Source organism: Centropristis striata, chromosome 5, assembly GCF_030273125.1.
Source record: "Centropristis striata isolate RG_2023a ecotype Rhode Island chromosome 5, C.striata_1.0, whole genome shotgun sequence".
NCBI lineage: Eukaryota > Metazoa > Chordata > Actinopteri > Perciformes > Serranidae > Centropristis > Centropristis striata.
Window position 1 is genome coordinate 22,262,588 of NC_081521.1, and position 14,363 is coordinate 22,276,950.

The 14,363-nt window shown below is 37.8% G+C and overlaps 1 protein-coding gene across 1 annotated transcript; it reads right to left on the reverse strand.

The window, feature by feature from the left end:
* Positions 1-1,115: 1,115 nt before the first annotated feature.
* slc25a33 (solute carrier family 25 member 33) lies at positions 1,116-10,299 on the reverse strand. Its single transcript, XM_059333965.1, has 7 exons — positions 10,120-10,299; positions 8,071-8,244; positions 6,772-6,849; positions 4,973-5,073; positions 4,240-4,306; positions 2,942-3,222; positions 1,116-2,847 (listed from the first exon to the last, which is right to left on the reverse strand). Exons 1-7 carry the CDS (start codon positions 10,158-10,160, stop codon positions 2,648-2,650), a joined length of 942 nt encoding a protein of 313 aa, XP_059189948.1. The 5' UTR covers positions 10,161-10,299; the 3' UTR covers positions 1,116-2,647.
* Between the last annotated feature and the right edge of the window lie 4,064 nt (positions 10,300-14,363).

Sequence of the window (14,363 nt, forward strand, 5' to 3'; positions counted from 1 at the left end):
CAACTTGGCAAGTTGTTACCCTATTGTATACATTTCAGAGTGGCAATAGCGCACCAGCACCTCCGTCACTATTTTAGACACAAATATCAAACCATTCAGAGATTTAACACCAACACTATTCTACTGATGCAGTCCTCCCACTTCCTCACACCATTGAGTCATGAGTCTTTTGTTCCCACCCATGGAACCGCGTGGATGAATCAACTCAAAACCACATCAGGAAGAAAACATATTTGCTGACTTGTGTCTTTCTTGTGAAATGATTTCACAAGTGACTAACCCGATGAATGCACTGAAGCATTTTTCCCCCTCATTTTAACTTTTTCCCGTCAGAGATGACTGGGCATTCCTTTGTTCTTTTTTGTATTCTTACCAAATGTATTTGCATTTTAAGTACCTCATTTGTGTCCACGGTGGATCATGAGTCATCCAGAGCAGAGGCACTTCCTCTGCGGCACACTCTGGCAGGGAGAAATGAAATAAATCCCCTAAAAAAGCTTCGCTCTGCAACGTGGGAGAAGATTTATTTTCCATTCAATCACTGAGGCTCCATAGCAACAATGTTAAGAGTCCTGAAAATGGATATATCCGAGTCTAGGCCTCTATCTAATCCAGAAGTATGGCAGAACTTGGACATTTAATGAACAAGCTCAAATGGGACGCATAGGAAATATAAAAAAATGTTATTGTAATGGCTAAATTATTAAAAACGGCAACATGGTCTGATCACTGTAGATCTCTGTGAGACACGGTCAAATCACACTTATTTTTTATGATTAAGCCACTACAATAAAGCTCTTTTTTATATTTCCTTCATCAATGCAATCTTTTTTTATATTTTTGAATGCCTGCATGGCCTTCCTGTTTATTCTGTTATCTAAGGGCACAGTATTGATCTATGGTTGAATATAAAGGTCAACTAGTCATCTTTTTTATGATGTACGATATGAGTGTCGATAACTTGTTATGCCCATGTAACTAAACTGACTGGTCACTTGTACAAATGGGGACAACTTTTGTAGATGTGTAAAATAACATACCAGTTTAACACACTGGCTTAAGGCTACAATGGCTGCCACATCCAATTTATATTTGTAATTCATTTACATCAAAAGGTACATATTTCCTTTCACTTTGGCATCAAGTCTTTTCTTGTGCAATAATGTGCTCAACTTTATAATAGCTGAGCTCTACTAATATTCTATGTTGTAAAACAATAAAGCATGAAAAAGTCCAAGGGTGTGAGTACTTTTTATAAGCACATGTGGAAGACTTGCTTGAGTCTTTAACTGAATGTGAAGAATTACTGAAAAATATAGTAACACATTACAGGAAGGGGATGAAAATGATCAGAAAATCAAAAACAAAAAAAAATCTTGATGTTCAGTCATGGCATAAACAGACTACCCTGTACCAAAGTAGTACAGTGGGATAAACTTAAATTCAGGGTTCCCACAGTTTTTTAAGAGTACAATTCAAGCATTTTTCAAGCACTTTCAAGGAATCTACCTACATAATTTTTACCAGCCGTTTATATTAAACGTGTTTTGATCAGGATTACTTAAAGATAAACAGAGGACTTATCAAGCTATTAATGCTTTGCATGACAGTTTTGTAAAGATCAAACACAAGGATTATATTCAAATTCATGCATTTTCTATCTTAACCTTGAAAACACAATTGCTAAAATTAAGCATGCCAAATTTCCAAAGACTCTGTAAGAACCCTGTAAATTCTCTGACAGAAGACACTTATTTTGTTCCCAGATGTTTTTCACCTAAATCTTTACAATCATCACAAGGTAGAAAATTATGATGAAATGAATCCAACAGGACATTTATACTTCAGAACAAAAGCAGCCAACTAGTCTCGCATATATTCAGATTTTGTCATCATGTTTGTATGAGCTGAATAATTCCTTCAGTGGTATCGCGGTCGGGTCAGACACCAACTGATATATGTTCTTGATGCATTTTTTTGAGCCATTGGTCAAATGAGCATCTAAATGGTCATTCTATTGTAAAATCTTTTTTCCCCACAAAGAAAACATACAGATAAGCCTGTATATAATATATGTTTATATATTATATTAATGAAAAATATGATACATTTCTCTGTAATTCAAACTTCAAAACCAGCACATTGTATTTGTGAAACAGAAAATCTCAAAAATGATCAGTGTGGTCATTACATTGCAAGGAACAGCACTATTACCAGCACTTCATCTGAATTACTTCCCTTCATTAACTAAAAGAGTCAACCTGCGCAGTCATGTGTGTCTGTGGGTACATTTACCACTGATAAGAGGAAACAAACACCGTCATAAAATAACAAAACATAAATTAATTTAGTTTAACTTAACACTAGTCCTCTAAGAAGATGACCTTTTTCACAGGTTTGGAGTTTTAATCAGTACCACATCCTCTTCAGTTATTTCGATAAACTCCTAAAGACAAGCTTTCAATAAAATAATGTGTTTAGCTCTTTGGATAAAAGTACAAGCTGCTTTAGTTCCACCAGAAAAGTCTCTGGAGCACCACATTAACAAAATGCGTGTGCTTCATTTTCACAAGTCTTTTGCCCAGCCTGTCTTGGGTTTCATGTGGCATTCAGTGTTTGTCAGGAAGATCCCAACTTTCAAGCATCTTCACTTAGACTCTCCCAGTAGATGGACAATGAGTTCGTATGTGGAGAGGACGATAGCCGTGTTAGGGATTTGTCTAATTAGCTGTGGAATGAGTCCTCTATAAAAAGCTGCATAGCCTTCCTCCACAGCTATTAACCTCCCCGTCTGGAAGAAATACTTGTACTTGCTGCCTTCCTCACGCAGCCTTGTCCGTATGACCTCTGTGGAGACAAAAATAACACATTTAAATAAATACTTTTCTCTGACATTAGGCGTTGCAATAGCAAATAGCAAACGATGTCTTCAAGTGTTTACCGTGTGGATAAGCTATGCAGGACGCACAGCCCTTTGAAAAAGCGGCTGCCAACATGAGACGCAGGAAGTCTGACGCTCCTTTCTCCTGTTCACCGTTCGGGGAGGCGTACTGGCTCTTGGCGAGCTGTTTCTTCAGTGTCTCGTAGATGAGGAAGCAGATCATGGTCTCAGAGATGCCGGCATAAGATGCAGTCAAGCCTCTGTAGAAGCCCCGGATCCCTTCCGTTCTGTAAACATAGCGGGCACACTGCAGTGCATTCATCTTCTTCTCTCCTCTGGCTCTGAAAAGTCAAACAGGTCGGGCTTATTAGTTGTGGAGCGAGTGAAACTAAAAATTATTTCCATTATTGATGAATCAATCATTTTCTTGATAATTGTTTCATCTATAAAACATCAGAGAATTAGCAAAGAAAGCCCAAAGTGATGTGTTAAAATGTCTTATTTTTGTTGAAAAATTCAAAAGCTATTTAGAAAACTGAGGCAGAAAACAGCATTTTCTGTAAAAAGAAAAAAAAAAAAGTGCATAAAAATTACTTCAACAATTAATCGCCTATAAAAATAATTTGCAATTATCTTTCTGTAGATCGACTATTTTAACTGTTGGTGATCATCTTATCTTTTTTTTTTATACAGCATACAGTCTAAAAAAACACCAAAAATCCCATCCTAAGTTGCCAGAGCCTTACAACTCCCACAAACAGTTCAATTCACAATACCATATTTTAAGACAAGGAAGCAGTTTCTATTATTGGTGAGTTATATAACAATTGGAAGATGTTAATTTCCTGTTTAATTTGAAGCCATGAGTCAATATTCAACGCTATGAGGAAGTATGCAAAATCTCAGTGTTTCCTTATCAGGATGAATGAGTGACTCGTATAATGTAACTGGACTCCTTCTTCCTCTACATTCATTTTGTCCTGCAGGACAGGCAGGTTCACTTTGAAGACAGAGTGGACAGACCAGTCCCTGCGTCCTCACATGATACTACTGCCCCGTACTCGGTAATGTAAATATAGACTCTTCTTCAGCACGCAGGACAGTGCGTCAGCAGCAGTGTGTATTTATGGAGCTGGGTCACACGCTCGGCCTCCCAAAGTGCAAAACCCAAGGACACTGACGCGAAGGCGCGCTTTTAAAGGTTTCGGCTAAAGGTCACATTTTATAGATCGCCGTCCCACCCGCAAAACCCCTAAAATAAGTCAGATTGTTTTACATAGATCTCAAAGGGGAACACGACAGTTTATAGCTAAAAATGTAAGTACACACGGTATAGGTGACATTAAAAGGGTACACACTTTTTCTCCAGCTGCATCCTGGTCTTGACCATCCAGATGGGGTTCATCAGAGAGTTAGTAACAAAAGCTGAGGAAAGGGGACAAAAGAAGCAGATTCACTTTTAGACTGCAGTGTAGCATAATCTCCATAAACAAATCTCTTAATATGAAATCTGCAAGCAACCGGACAAGATTTTGGTTTTGGAAGTGTTCTGGTTTCCGTTTGTAGTTTTCGTCTGAGCAGAATTGACCAATCACATGAGTTTGCTTCAATGTAGGTTAGAGGTTAGCCGAAAAGTCACCTTGACCTCAAAAAGTATTGATAAGGTTGGTAATTCAATAGCAAACACTGATTGGCAAATGAAAAAGAAGTCCCAGATGCTGGCAGTACCAGAACCCTAGAAATACTGTCCAGAGGCTAAAAGATCATCAGATGGATAGTTGATGGGTTCAGAGATTGTAAAAACACGAGATTCATTACAACCAATTTAACTCCTCGAAAAGTATTATAACACACTCAATACACTTTAAGAATACTGAAGTCAGATATGCTTGTTGTGGGATGATAAATTACCTTTTTTAAAGCCTATAATTATTTATATAGACTTCAAAAAATGGTTAATGTGGGCATTCTGTTATTTCATCTACATGGTAGACAAAACAAATATAAGAAATATTTTTGCCGGGCACTGGATCGCATTACTTACAGCTGTTTTACATTTATGAATCAAAGGCTAACATGCAAAGTGCTCACCTGCAACACCAGCAGACGACATGTGCACCAGTCCACTGTTAGGCACAAACAGCCCATTGAACGCCTCTTTAGATTTCGAGTATGCAGCAAAGTAAATGGCTCTGAAACACAGAGAACAAACTGGTAAGAACTCGTCACAGAAGCAGCTGTAAAGATTGACACACAGCAATTAAATATGAATGCATTTTCAATATGTGAATTTGGCTTTATAACAGCTGGGCAATTATGTAACCGATTACATTTGGACTTGTGTTGGCCTTTGACTGACTGTATCCAGAGCAGTCTGCCCCAGTGCCTGCTCTCTCTGCTTGGCTTCTGGAACAAACTGACACTGCACCAGAATGGGCTGAATAAGCACTGGACAGCACCATGGGTGCCCACAGAGCTACTCTGAAAGCCTGTCCAAGTTGGCTAGTGAAATGGAGGGACGGTGGAATTACTGGGCAAAGGATCATACTGCGGCTACTCATTAACCATGGGGAAAGTATGCGTAACCGATGACCTTTTTCTGTTTGAGAGTCTCAAAGTCTAAATCAACATTTTGTGGCAAATGTTTCAGGACTTTACACTTATTGTATCATTGTTTAGAAGAGTTTAATTCCAAGATTATCAACCCTGAGGAAATTGGGCAAAGTGCTGACTATTTGTTGACACTGATAATAAAACAAAAGGTGAAACCGAAACATTACACAATGTACGAAGACTGGACTGGACTTTTGTTTTGTCTCAAGCTAAATCAATTATTATCCAGCCTTCGTTATCACTGTAACTGTCAAACTCTGACACTAACAGCTCAAACATTGTTATTTGTTCTTCATCTTAAGAATAACAAGTCCAACTGCCTTGTGTTCACAGACTCTTCAGTCTACAAAAAACTAAACAGCTGACTCAAAGAAGGAAGTCACTGCTATGACAACAGCTTCCGTTTATACGGTCCGTTTAGCTTTAAGCCATTAAAGTCAGAGATATAAACACAGCCTCCTTTTTTGTTTTCTGTATTTTAGCGACTGTGGGATAATACACTCTATACCCAAGTGCCCTGACACATGAAAACAACTGACTCCAATGAGAAACCGCCACTCTGCTTCACTTCATGGCATCTTAGCCTCTCTTTGTCTGTTGTTTTTGAATAAACAAAGACACTTCATTGTGTGTCCTCCCTTACACGTACGCCAAAGGGCAGATACAGCTTTTTAATAGTCAAATTCAAGTACTTTCAAAAAAATGAAGGGGAAAAAAGTGTCCTTATCTTGTCCTCTCTGGATGAAAATAGTTAAGTTAATTTTCTGAAACTGAAGGAAATTTAATAGAAGACAACTGACTCTAATTATACAAAATGAGGCTGAGAGACTATATTTGGTACACACTTTTATTTCATTATAACTTATCTATCTATCTATCTATGTATCTATCTATCTATCTATCTATCTAGATAAGACAAAGGATGTATGTAAATTTCTATGTTCAATAAAAAAGTTTTGTTTAGCACTTTCAAAGTAACTAAACCCAAAATTTGCAGACTCATGAAGCATTTATCATCCCATTAAAATTATACAATATATACAACTTTGAAATAAACTTAACAGAATTCCTTCATAATCAGTGTATATTGTCACTTTTATTTCACCAGGTGTTTATACTAACTTTAATTTCATGTTTTGTTGATGATTATTTAGTTTTTTGGTAATGGATTAAGGGATTTTGTACTTGAGGAGGCAACAAACAGGCGAGTTTATAGAAAACTGTAATGGGTAAGAATGGTGGGGTGTAATTTAGTGTAGACAGAGATTTCACTGTACCTTGAGGGGGCCACGCCAACGAGGTTCGGCCCCAGACCACGGAAAAGTGATCTTGGTCCCTCTTTTTCTAGAATTGACCTGAAACAAAAACAAACAACCATAAGACCATGATGATATTTAACAGAGTTTATTCATAAACAGGTTAAACTGTCTCTAGATATCTTGTGTCAAAGGTCTGTGTGGGATTATCCCTTGGGCTCTATTCGGGGAATGAGTATGATATCTCCAGCGATCATGCATTACACCAGTCCTGTTCACTTGAGCTGATTTTGCATTAGTTTATGTAACCCGGTACCCTCTGCGGAGCTTGCCCTGTCACGTCTACCACATCCCCACATGTTTTTGGTTTTAGGTTAGTGAACTTTATTCTCCAGACGACAGTCACGTCTGCATAGGGCCACAGGGAGGGGGATGGTAAAACTGCAAGTTGCTTTCCATAATGCAAAACTCGTCTCTCAAGCAATGTTCCCGCATTCCACCTCTGTCACCCGAACACCAGATGTCTCTTCTCAAACAACGATGAGTTTAAAAACACAATAATGACATTTTTCAGGTCTAAGAAGTGACACCATACAGCTTGAAGCTCCACCTGACCAGTCCAGACCGGTTTAGTTTGTGGCCCTAGTCCACTGAGTGTAACACAACACTGACCCTGCTGCACCCTGGTTGGAAGCTTCCCTCCTTCCTCTTGGCTCACCAGGGGCTGCGTCTAGTCTTTCCCAACCTAAGCAGAGTCATAAGATGACTACTTTCATGGACACCACTAAAAAAACCCTACATGTGCATCTTCAAGCCTGGAGGAAAAGAATGTTATGTCCCTCCAAACAGCTGGCTAAAGACACTACATGAGAGCAGGATACTGTGTACTTAATCCTCAGTTTTATGTAAGATAGGATTAAAAGCCTGAGTTATTAGACCATGAAAGCAGTCAGCAAATGACAGGGTGTCTTTAGTATTTCCATGAACTAAGTCACAAAATTGCACAGGCCTTTTCACAACTATTCCAAACTAAAATTGTTATTTGATCAATTTGTTACATCATGCCTCAGACATGCCTAAACACTGAAGTTTTTCCAGGGTACAACTCAGAAGGACCTTGTTATGCAACTATAAAGGAGTCACCTACTAACAATTACCTACAGGGTAGTTCTGGTAAACAGCAAGGTGCTGTGATCTGTGATGACGGAACACGTTGTCCCTGTGCTCCTTTGTTTGTAGGTAGAAAATTACCTCAAGGGACAGCCCACATGGCATGTTACAGCACTGTCTCCCTAACAACAACATGAACAAACAGCTTACCGTAGGACCTGCAGCAGCCCCGGTGTAACAGTCCCTGGTCGGATCACCCCTGTGCCACTTAGGGTGCCCAACTGGACCTGGAAGACGGGCCTGAGGGTGAGGCCCGAGGACTGCAACCGTGTCTTTAACACTTCCAGAGGACAGGTCACAATGGCTCCCACCGTACCACTGCATCTGCAAATTGATCGCACAAAAATAAAGATTAAGGGCCTTGAGATGTTTAAAATCTTACAAACAAAGCAGGAAATATAATGTCACATTTCTTTGTGACATATACTAAAATCGGAAACTGTACATATACAGGATATATATTTTTTTATCTTAAATATGCCCTCTAAATTTTGGGAATCAGGGTTGTACATGCAAGTTACCCGTAAGTAGAGTGGATTTATTTCTTGCAAGGTTACTCATATCAGCTTTGATTTGAGGGTGTTTCCACCATAACACAGCTGAGGAGCGACTGACCAAGTGCTATGAACAATTATGGTCAAAGACCGGCCTCAGGCTCTGCAGTGGAAATACTCAGAGTTAACACAACACATCTGTGGCACAGGGTTTCGCAGCTCAGTCGCTCTAATTGCACTTTGTCTTGCACTTTGTTTATTTGCAGTAAAAAGACGGTTTTAAGAAGTAATTTTCCCGATTTCAACATTAAAAAAAAACAACAATTTAGTTATCTACAGTTCACATGGATACATCCTTAATTATTCATGTCTGTAACCTTGTCTGTCACAAGCTTAGGAGTCTGGAACAGATTAGACTAAGCCTCTGTACTGTCTGTGTCTGAGGGACAGAGTCAAACACCTTTGCAAAAGTTCTACCAAACCAGATTAACCATTCACTGATCATTGATCACTTACCCATCCTTATCTGATTATTTTATTTCTTAATTATAGTGAAGAGACATTATACCCCGTACTACATGTTCCAAATCGCATAACTCAATTTGACAAACACATATAACCATGTTGAAATAAAGTGTTGTGGCCATGGCCATTGACCGCAGAGATAAGAAATGTGGTGGGGAACATGCGTTGGAGTGTGGCGCCTCTGAATATGACAAGTGTGCTTGTAAAATTGTGTTGTATGTTTTGAGGTTATGATATCGTTTGGAAATCAACCAAAGCTGTCAAACCAGTTCGGCTGACATTGTATTTCCTACGTGGAATGGTAAACACGTTTTCTTGTGTGCATGTTTTGAGCATGCATGGTTTTTAAAACCATAAGAGGTTCATCATAGCATCTCAAGGGTAAAATGGCGTCATTTTTAACAAGCTAGTGTTTAAAGTGACCTTAACATTCATCAGAATGCCACCGAGCTCGTCGTTATATCACACAGTAAAATATTAATAATCGGAGTTTATAAATAGCCATTTTGAACCATGTGTCGATGAGCTGTTGGCGTCTCGATTGGCAGCATATTACAGGTTCAATGTTACATAACAACGAAGGACATGGTGTAAAGGCTGAACATACCGTGACTGCGCCACATGCAGACACTTGGTTAACAGCCAACCGCAGTCTTAAGTTACAGACACTCTTTAACACAAGGCTTGTCTTACACATCACATGTAACTTGCAGTATAATTACGATCTTCCAAACGTAAAACACCACCAGCGATATCCTGCTTCAGCTTGCTAACGATAGCTAGCAGGCGTTAGCACACTTCCGCACGGATGTTTCGCTAGCTGATTACTGGACATATGTTACAAATGTTACCGGTTGGTATACAACCTTAGACATGCTGTAAAAGCTATCAACAACCACACGTAGTCATTTTTCATAATAACCGAGTCAAGAAATGAAATAAATAGATGCTTATCGGTACATCTTCCTATGCTAACAAGAGCTAGCTCGCATATTCCGGTTAGCGTGTAAGCTAGCAAGCTAGCGGCTCTATAATGATGGAAATTGGTTAGATTATCTAGGAAGTTCCACTTGGTTTCATAGGTGATTTTCAAATTTACTAATGTAGCAAAAACGTCACATCACCTCTTTGTAATACATTTATAACGTTTCTCCGGTTAGAAGCATGTAGCATGACTTACCCCCCGGCGAAGAGGTTCAGCAGCGTGTCTTTCTGTGCCATCCTTTCCTTCTTCAAGCAGCCACCATACTCGTGTTATATCTCTTGTTAAACTCGTATCAGACAGAAGGAACAGAGCTAACTGTTAGGATCCCGGTGCGCTGCCTCTCATTGATCCTGTGTACCGTAGCGGCTCGGTGGTGCTCAGCTGTCAGCACTGGGCGGAGCGCCGGGGTGACCCGATGAGCTGCTCACCGTTGACGTCAGAGGGCCGGACGGGGGTGTTGTCCGTGACGTCAGGACATGTGCGATTGGTGCCCTCTTCAAATTGTTGCACAAGTGTTACCTGCAGATGAGCTTCAAAAACAACACGAGAACAACACCCTCAACCTATGGTTTCCTCCTGACCTTCACAAGTTTCAGTGTACAATAAACGCTCTAAATCGTCTGCATAAGTATCATGTTATTGTCTAACAATCCTATAATACATAGATATGCAGGGAGATATTTTTTACACAAATTGAATTAAAAAACAACAACAACACATATGTAAACCAGCACAATATTATTTTGTCACAAGTAACTTGTGCGGAATATACAGGCATGGAAAAATTAGTTAGACCACCCTTGATTTAAAGGTAAAGGTACATTTGTTTGGACAAATATAATGATAATAACAAAAATAGTTCATAAGAGTTTAATTTAAGAGCTGATATCTACCCGTTTTCCATGGTTTTCTTCATAATGATTTTGGTTATTATCAAGAAAACCATGGAAAATGGGTAGATATCAGCTCTTAAATTAAACTCCTGTCAGCTATTTTTGTTGTTATCATTATATTTGTCCAAACAAATGTACCTTTAGTTGTACCAGGCATTAGATGAACAAGAAATTGGAGAAAACAAGGGTGGTCTAATATTTTTTTCCATGACTGTATGTATTATACAGACATACATCTTTACATAAAATAAATGTTAAAAACGTGTAAACCAGCACAATATTATTTTTGTCACAATTCACTTGTGAGGTAGATGTTAATGCTTAACTGGTGCCCACATGTTTGAAAAGCAGCAAAAGCACCCTCATAGTCTTGCCCCTATGGTAGATAAAACATGATAAATTACCCTCTAAGGTGCCCTTCTAGTAAAGAAAAAATGTGCAGTGAGCTACAGGGTACCCTTAAATGGAGCTGCCGTGACATACAGACTGCCCTGAGAACTTTGTGCATGCTAGTGCCCCACTACATTCAGCTGGCATGTGTTTTTCCACCCCTGCAGCTTTAGACAGCCTTAGTTCACCACTGATAGAGAATATGCTATGGACCCCCTTCATGTGTGTCCCTTGGAATTTGCACCGTCTTAACTTAGAATACCCATTAAAAAATGCACAAACATTAATTACACTAGCTGCAAGTAAAATTGTACCTAGGCAAAAAAAGGAATTCACCCTTTGTGTATACATAAAGCATGGGTTCTGATTATTTAAAACATTATATACATTAATAATGTGTATAAATTAAGCATAGTTTGTGTAAATAAGCAAAAATTGATAAGAGTGTCATCATGAAACACATTTTATCATACATTTGATCTAAGAGCTTTTAATGGACGTACCAAAGACCCAGCTTTTAAACTCAGTGACTTGGACTACCTTTTCTGGTTTTTTAATTAAGGTCTAGTTCAAGAGGGGTGTGACTGCAGGTCCTCGCATGCCACAATGGAAAATTTCAATCTTCAAACCTCTTGCTGTTATGCTACAGACAAATTGTCAAACTAATTGTCCTCCTTTAATAAGGTTGTTCCTACTCTGATAAGAAAGAAGAGATAGCAAAAAAAAACCAAGATCAACAATCTCATCTATCTTAGCAGAACAACAAAGACCTTGATTTTTATTGGTGTTTGAAATATGACTCCACGCCTGCTGACTGTGGCATAACATACATGTGATGTTATGGCATGTGGTGTTCACCAATGAGCGGTGAGTCATGCGACTCCTGCTGTCACTCTGAGGGCATCTAGGCTTCAACCCTGCAGAAAGATAAGTAACACCTTGTTTGTCTGTCAGTCTGTACAACAACATGTGTGTCATTGTGTCAATACAGTCTCGTCAAACCAGCTGCACCTGCTTTTTGCCCTATTTCAAAAATACTGTCATGTACATACTGCACTTTAATTGAGTATTTTCAGTTTATGCTACTTCATACTTGTACTCCACTACATTTCAAATATTCTCCAAAATGTATTCGGTAGCTTTCATATTAAAACTTCCACATAAAGACTAGAACAGTGCTTCCCAAACCTTTGGATTGTGAGACCTTGTGAATTTTTTTTAAATTATAGCAGTGCACTGACATAAACAAAGGTTGGAAGGTCTGAATGCAGTATGAATGGATCTGTCAGTTTAGACTGTTGGTGTTTGTGTTCAGTTTAAGTTTGGCTCTGAGGTAGAAAATGTTTTTTTATGTGATTCTACACATTTTATGTATTTTTTTTTACATTTCTAAGTGATAATGCTTGCATTATGATTTTAAAATACACTTGACCTTTTTCCAGTTTACCTTAAATGGAGCAACCTGTGAGTCTAATCTGTAGGAAAAGACTTTCCTGGTGAATTATTGTTTAACCCTTTTAGACCTAGCATAGAACAAATCTGCCAGAGCAGATATTTTCATTTTTACATGTTGTAGTGCCATTTTTTGGAGCATTTTCATGTGCTATACATCAATACAACCCTTGCATCCCATATTGTAATAATATATATGGACTTGTGTCCATACTGATGAAATAAATTGATTAAAAGTGCAAAAAATCACACACAAAAATTAAAAAAACATTATTTTTTTAACACATATTTTTCCAAATACAGAAATATCATAGCTGTATCCCTCAAGAGTGTAAATGGAAAAAAGTTGCATAAAATCCTTGCACATTGTTTACATTTGCAAAAACACAGCATGTACATCAAAATAAACTAGTTCAATCAAATGTGTGTGTAGGGAGTGTGTGGGCTGTGTGTGTCTAAGTGTATGTCTATTTTTATATCTGTTCAATGTATCGTAAGTGAAAAAAAAAAAAATCGTAATGACAGGTGTTTTCCAATAAACATAGTTAAAGGTGACAATTCAGTGACTGAGGATATTGAGAGCATGGTTAATGAGTTCAACGATTACTTTGTTAATGTTAGTCCTAATTTAGCAAAAGAGATTCCCATTACAGGTAGAAAAAAAATGAAACCTTTAATTTAGCTTTCAATAAATGTAACACAATGTTTCTCGGGGGAGTTTGTGAAAGTGACATTTTAGAAGTAGTAAGAGAATTTAAGAGTAAAACATCTACTGATTGCAATGATCTAAATATGTCACTTATAAAAGAGGTTATTTTTTGTGTCCTTGAGCCATTAACTTATATTTGTAACAAATCTTTTCAAACTGGTATTTTTCCAGATAAGATGAAAACAGCCAAAGTGATCCCAATCTATAAAACGGAGATAAGCTATCTGTGTCAAATTACAGACAAGTTTCTTTACTACCTACATTTTCTAAAATTCTTGAAAAATTGTTTGTAAAGAGATTAGATTTTTTTATTGATAAATATGATTTATTGAATGACCATCAGTATGGGTTTAGGAGAAATCGCTCAACATCATTAGCAGTGATGGAATTTGTAGAAAACATTGCAACAGCTATAGATAATAAGCAGTTTGGAGTAGGTGTGTTTATTGATTTGCGTAAAGCATTTGATACGATCGATCACTCTTTACTTCTACAGAAATGTGAACGGTATGGCATAAGAGGTATAACACAACTTTGGTTAAGAAGTTATTTAAGAAATAGGTTTCAATTTGTGAGTATTGATGATATTAAATCTCAACTTAAACATGTAACCTGTGGAGTTCCACAAGGATCAGTGTTGGGACCAAAGTTATTCATACTTTACATAAATGATATTTGACATTAAAATATGTTATGTTTGCAGATGATACTAATTTATTTTGTTCTGGAGGCAATATAAAGGACTTGTTAAAAACTGTAGAAATGGAATTGATGAAATGAAACAAATGGTTTGCTTGAAATAAGCTGTCGCTAAATGAAAGTAAAACCAAATTTATGTTGTTTGGTGGTAAAAGGACTAACACTGAGGTAAAAATAAATCTAAATAAGGTTGAAACTGAAAGAGTATATGAAACAAAGTTTTTGGGAGTAATAATAGATGATAAAATTTGTTGGAAGCCTCACCTAAAATATATAAAACAGAAATTATCCAAGTC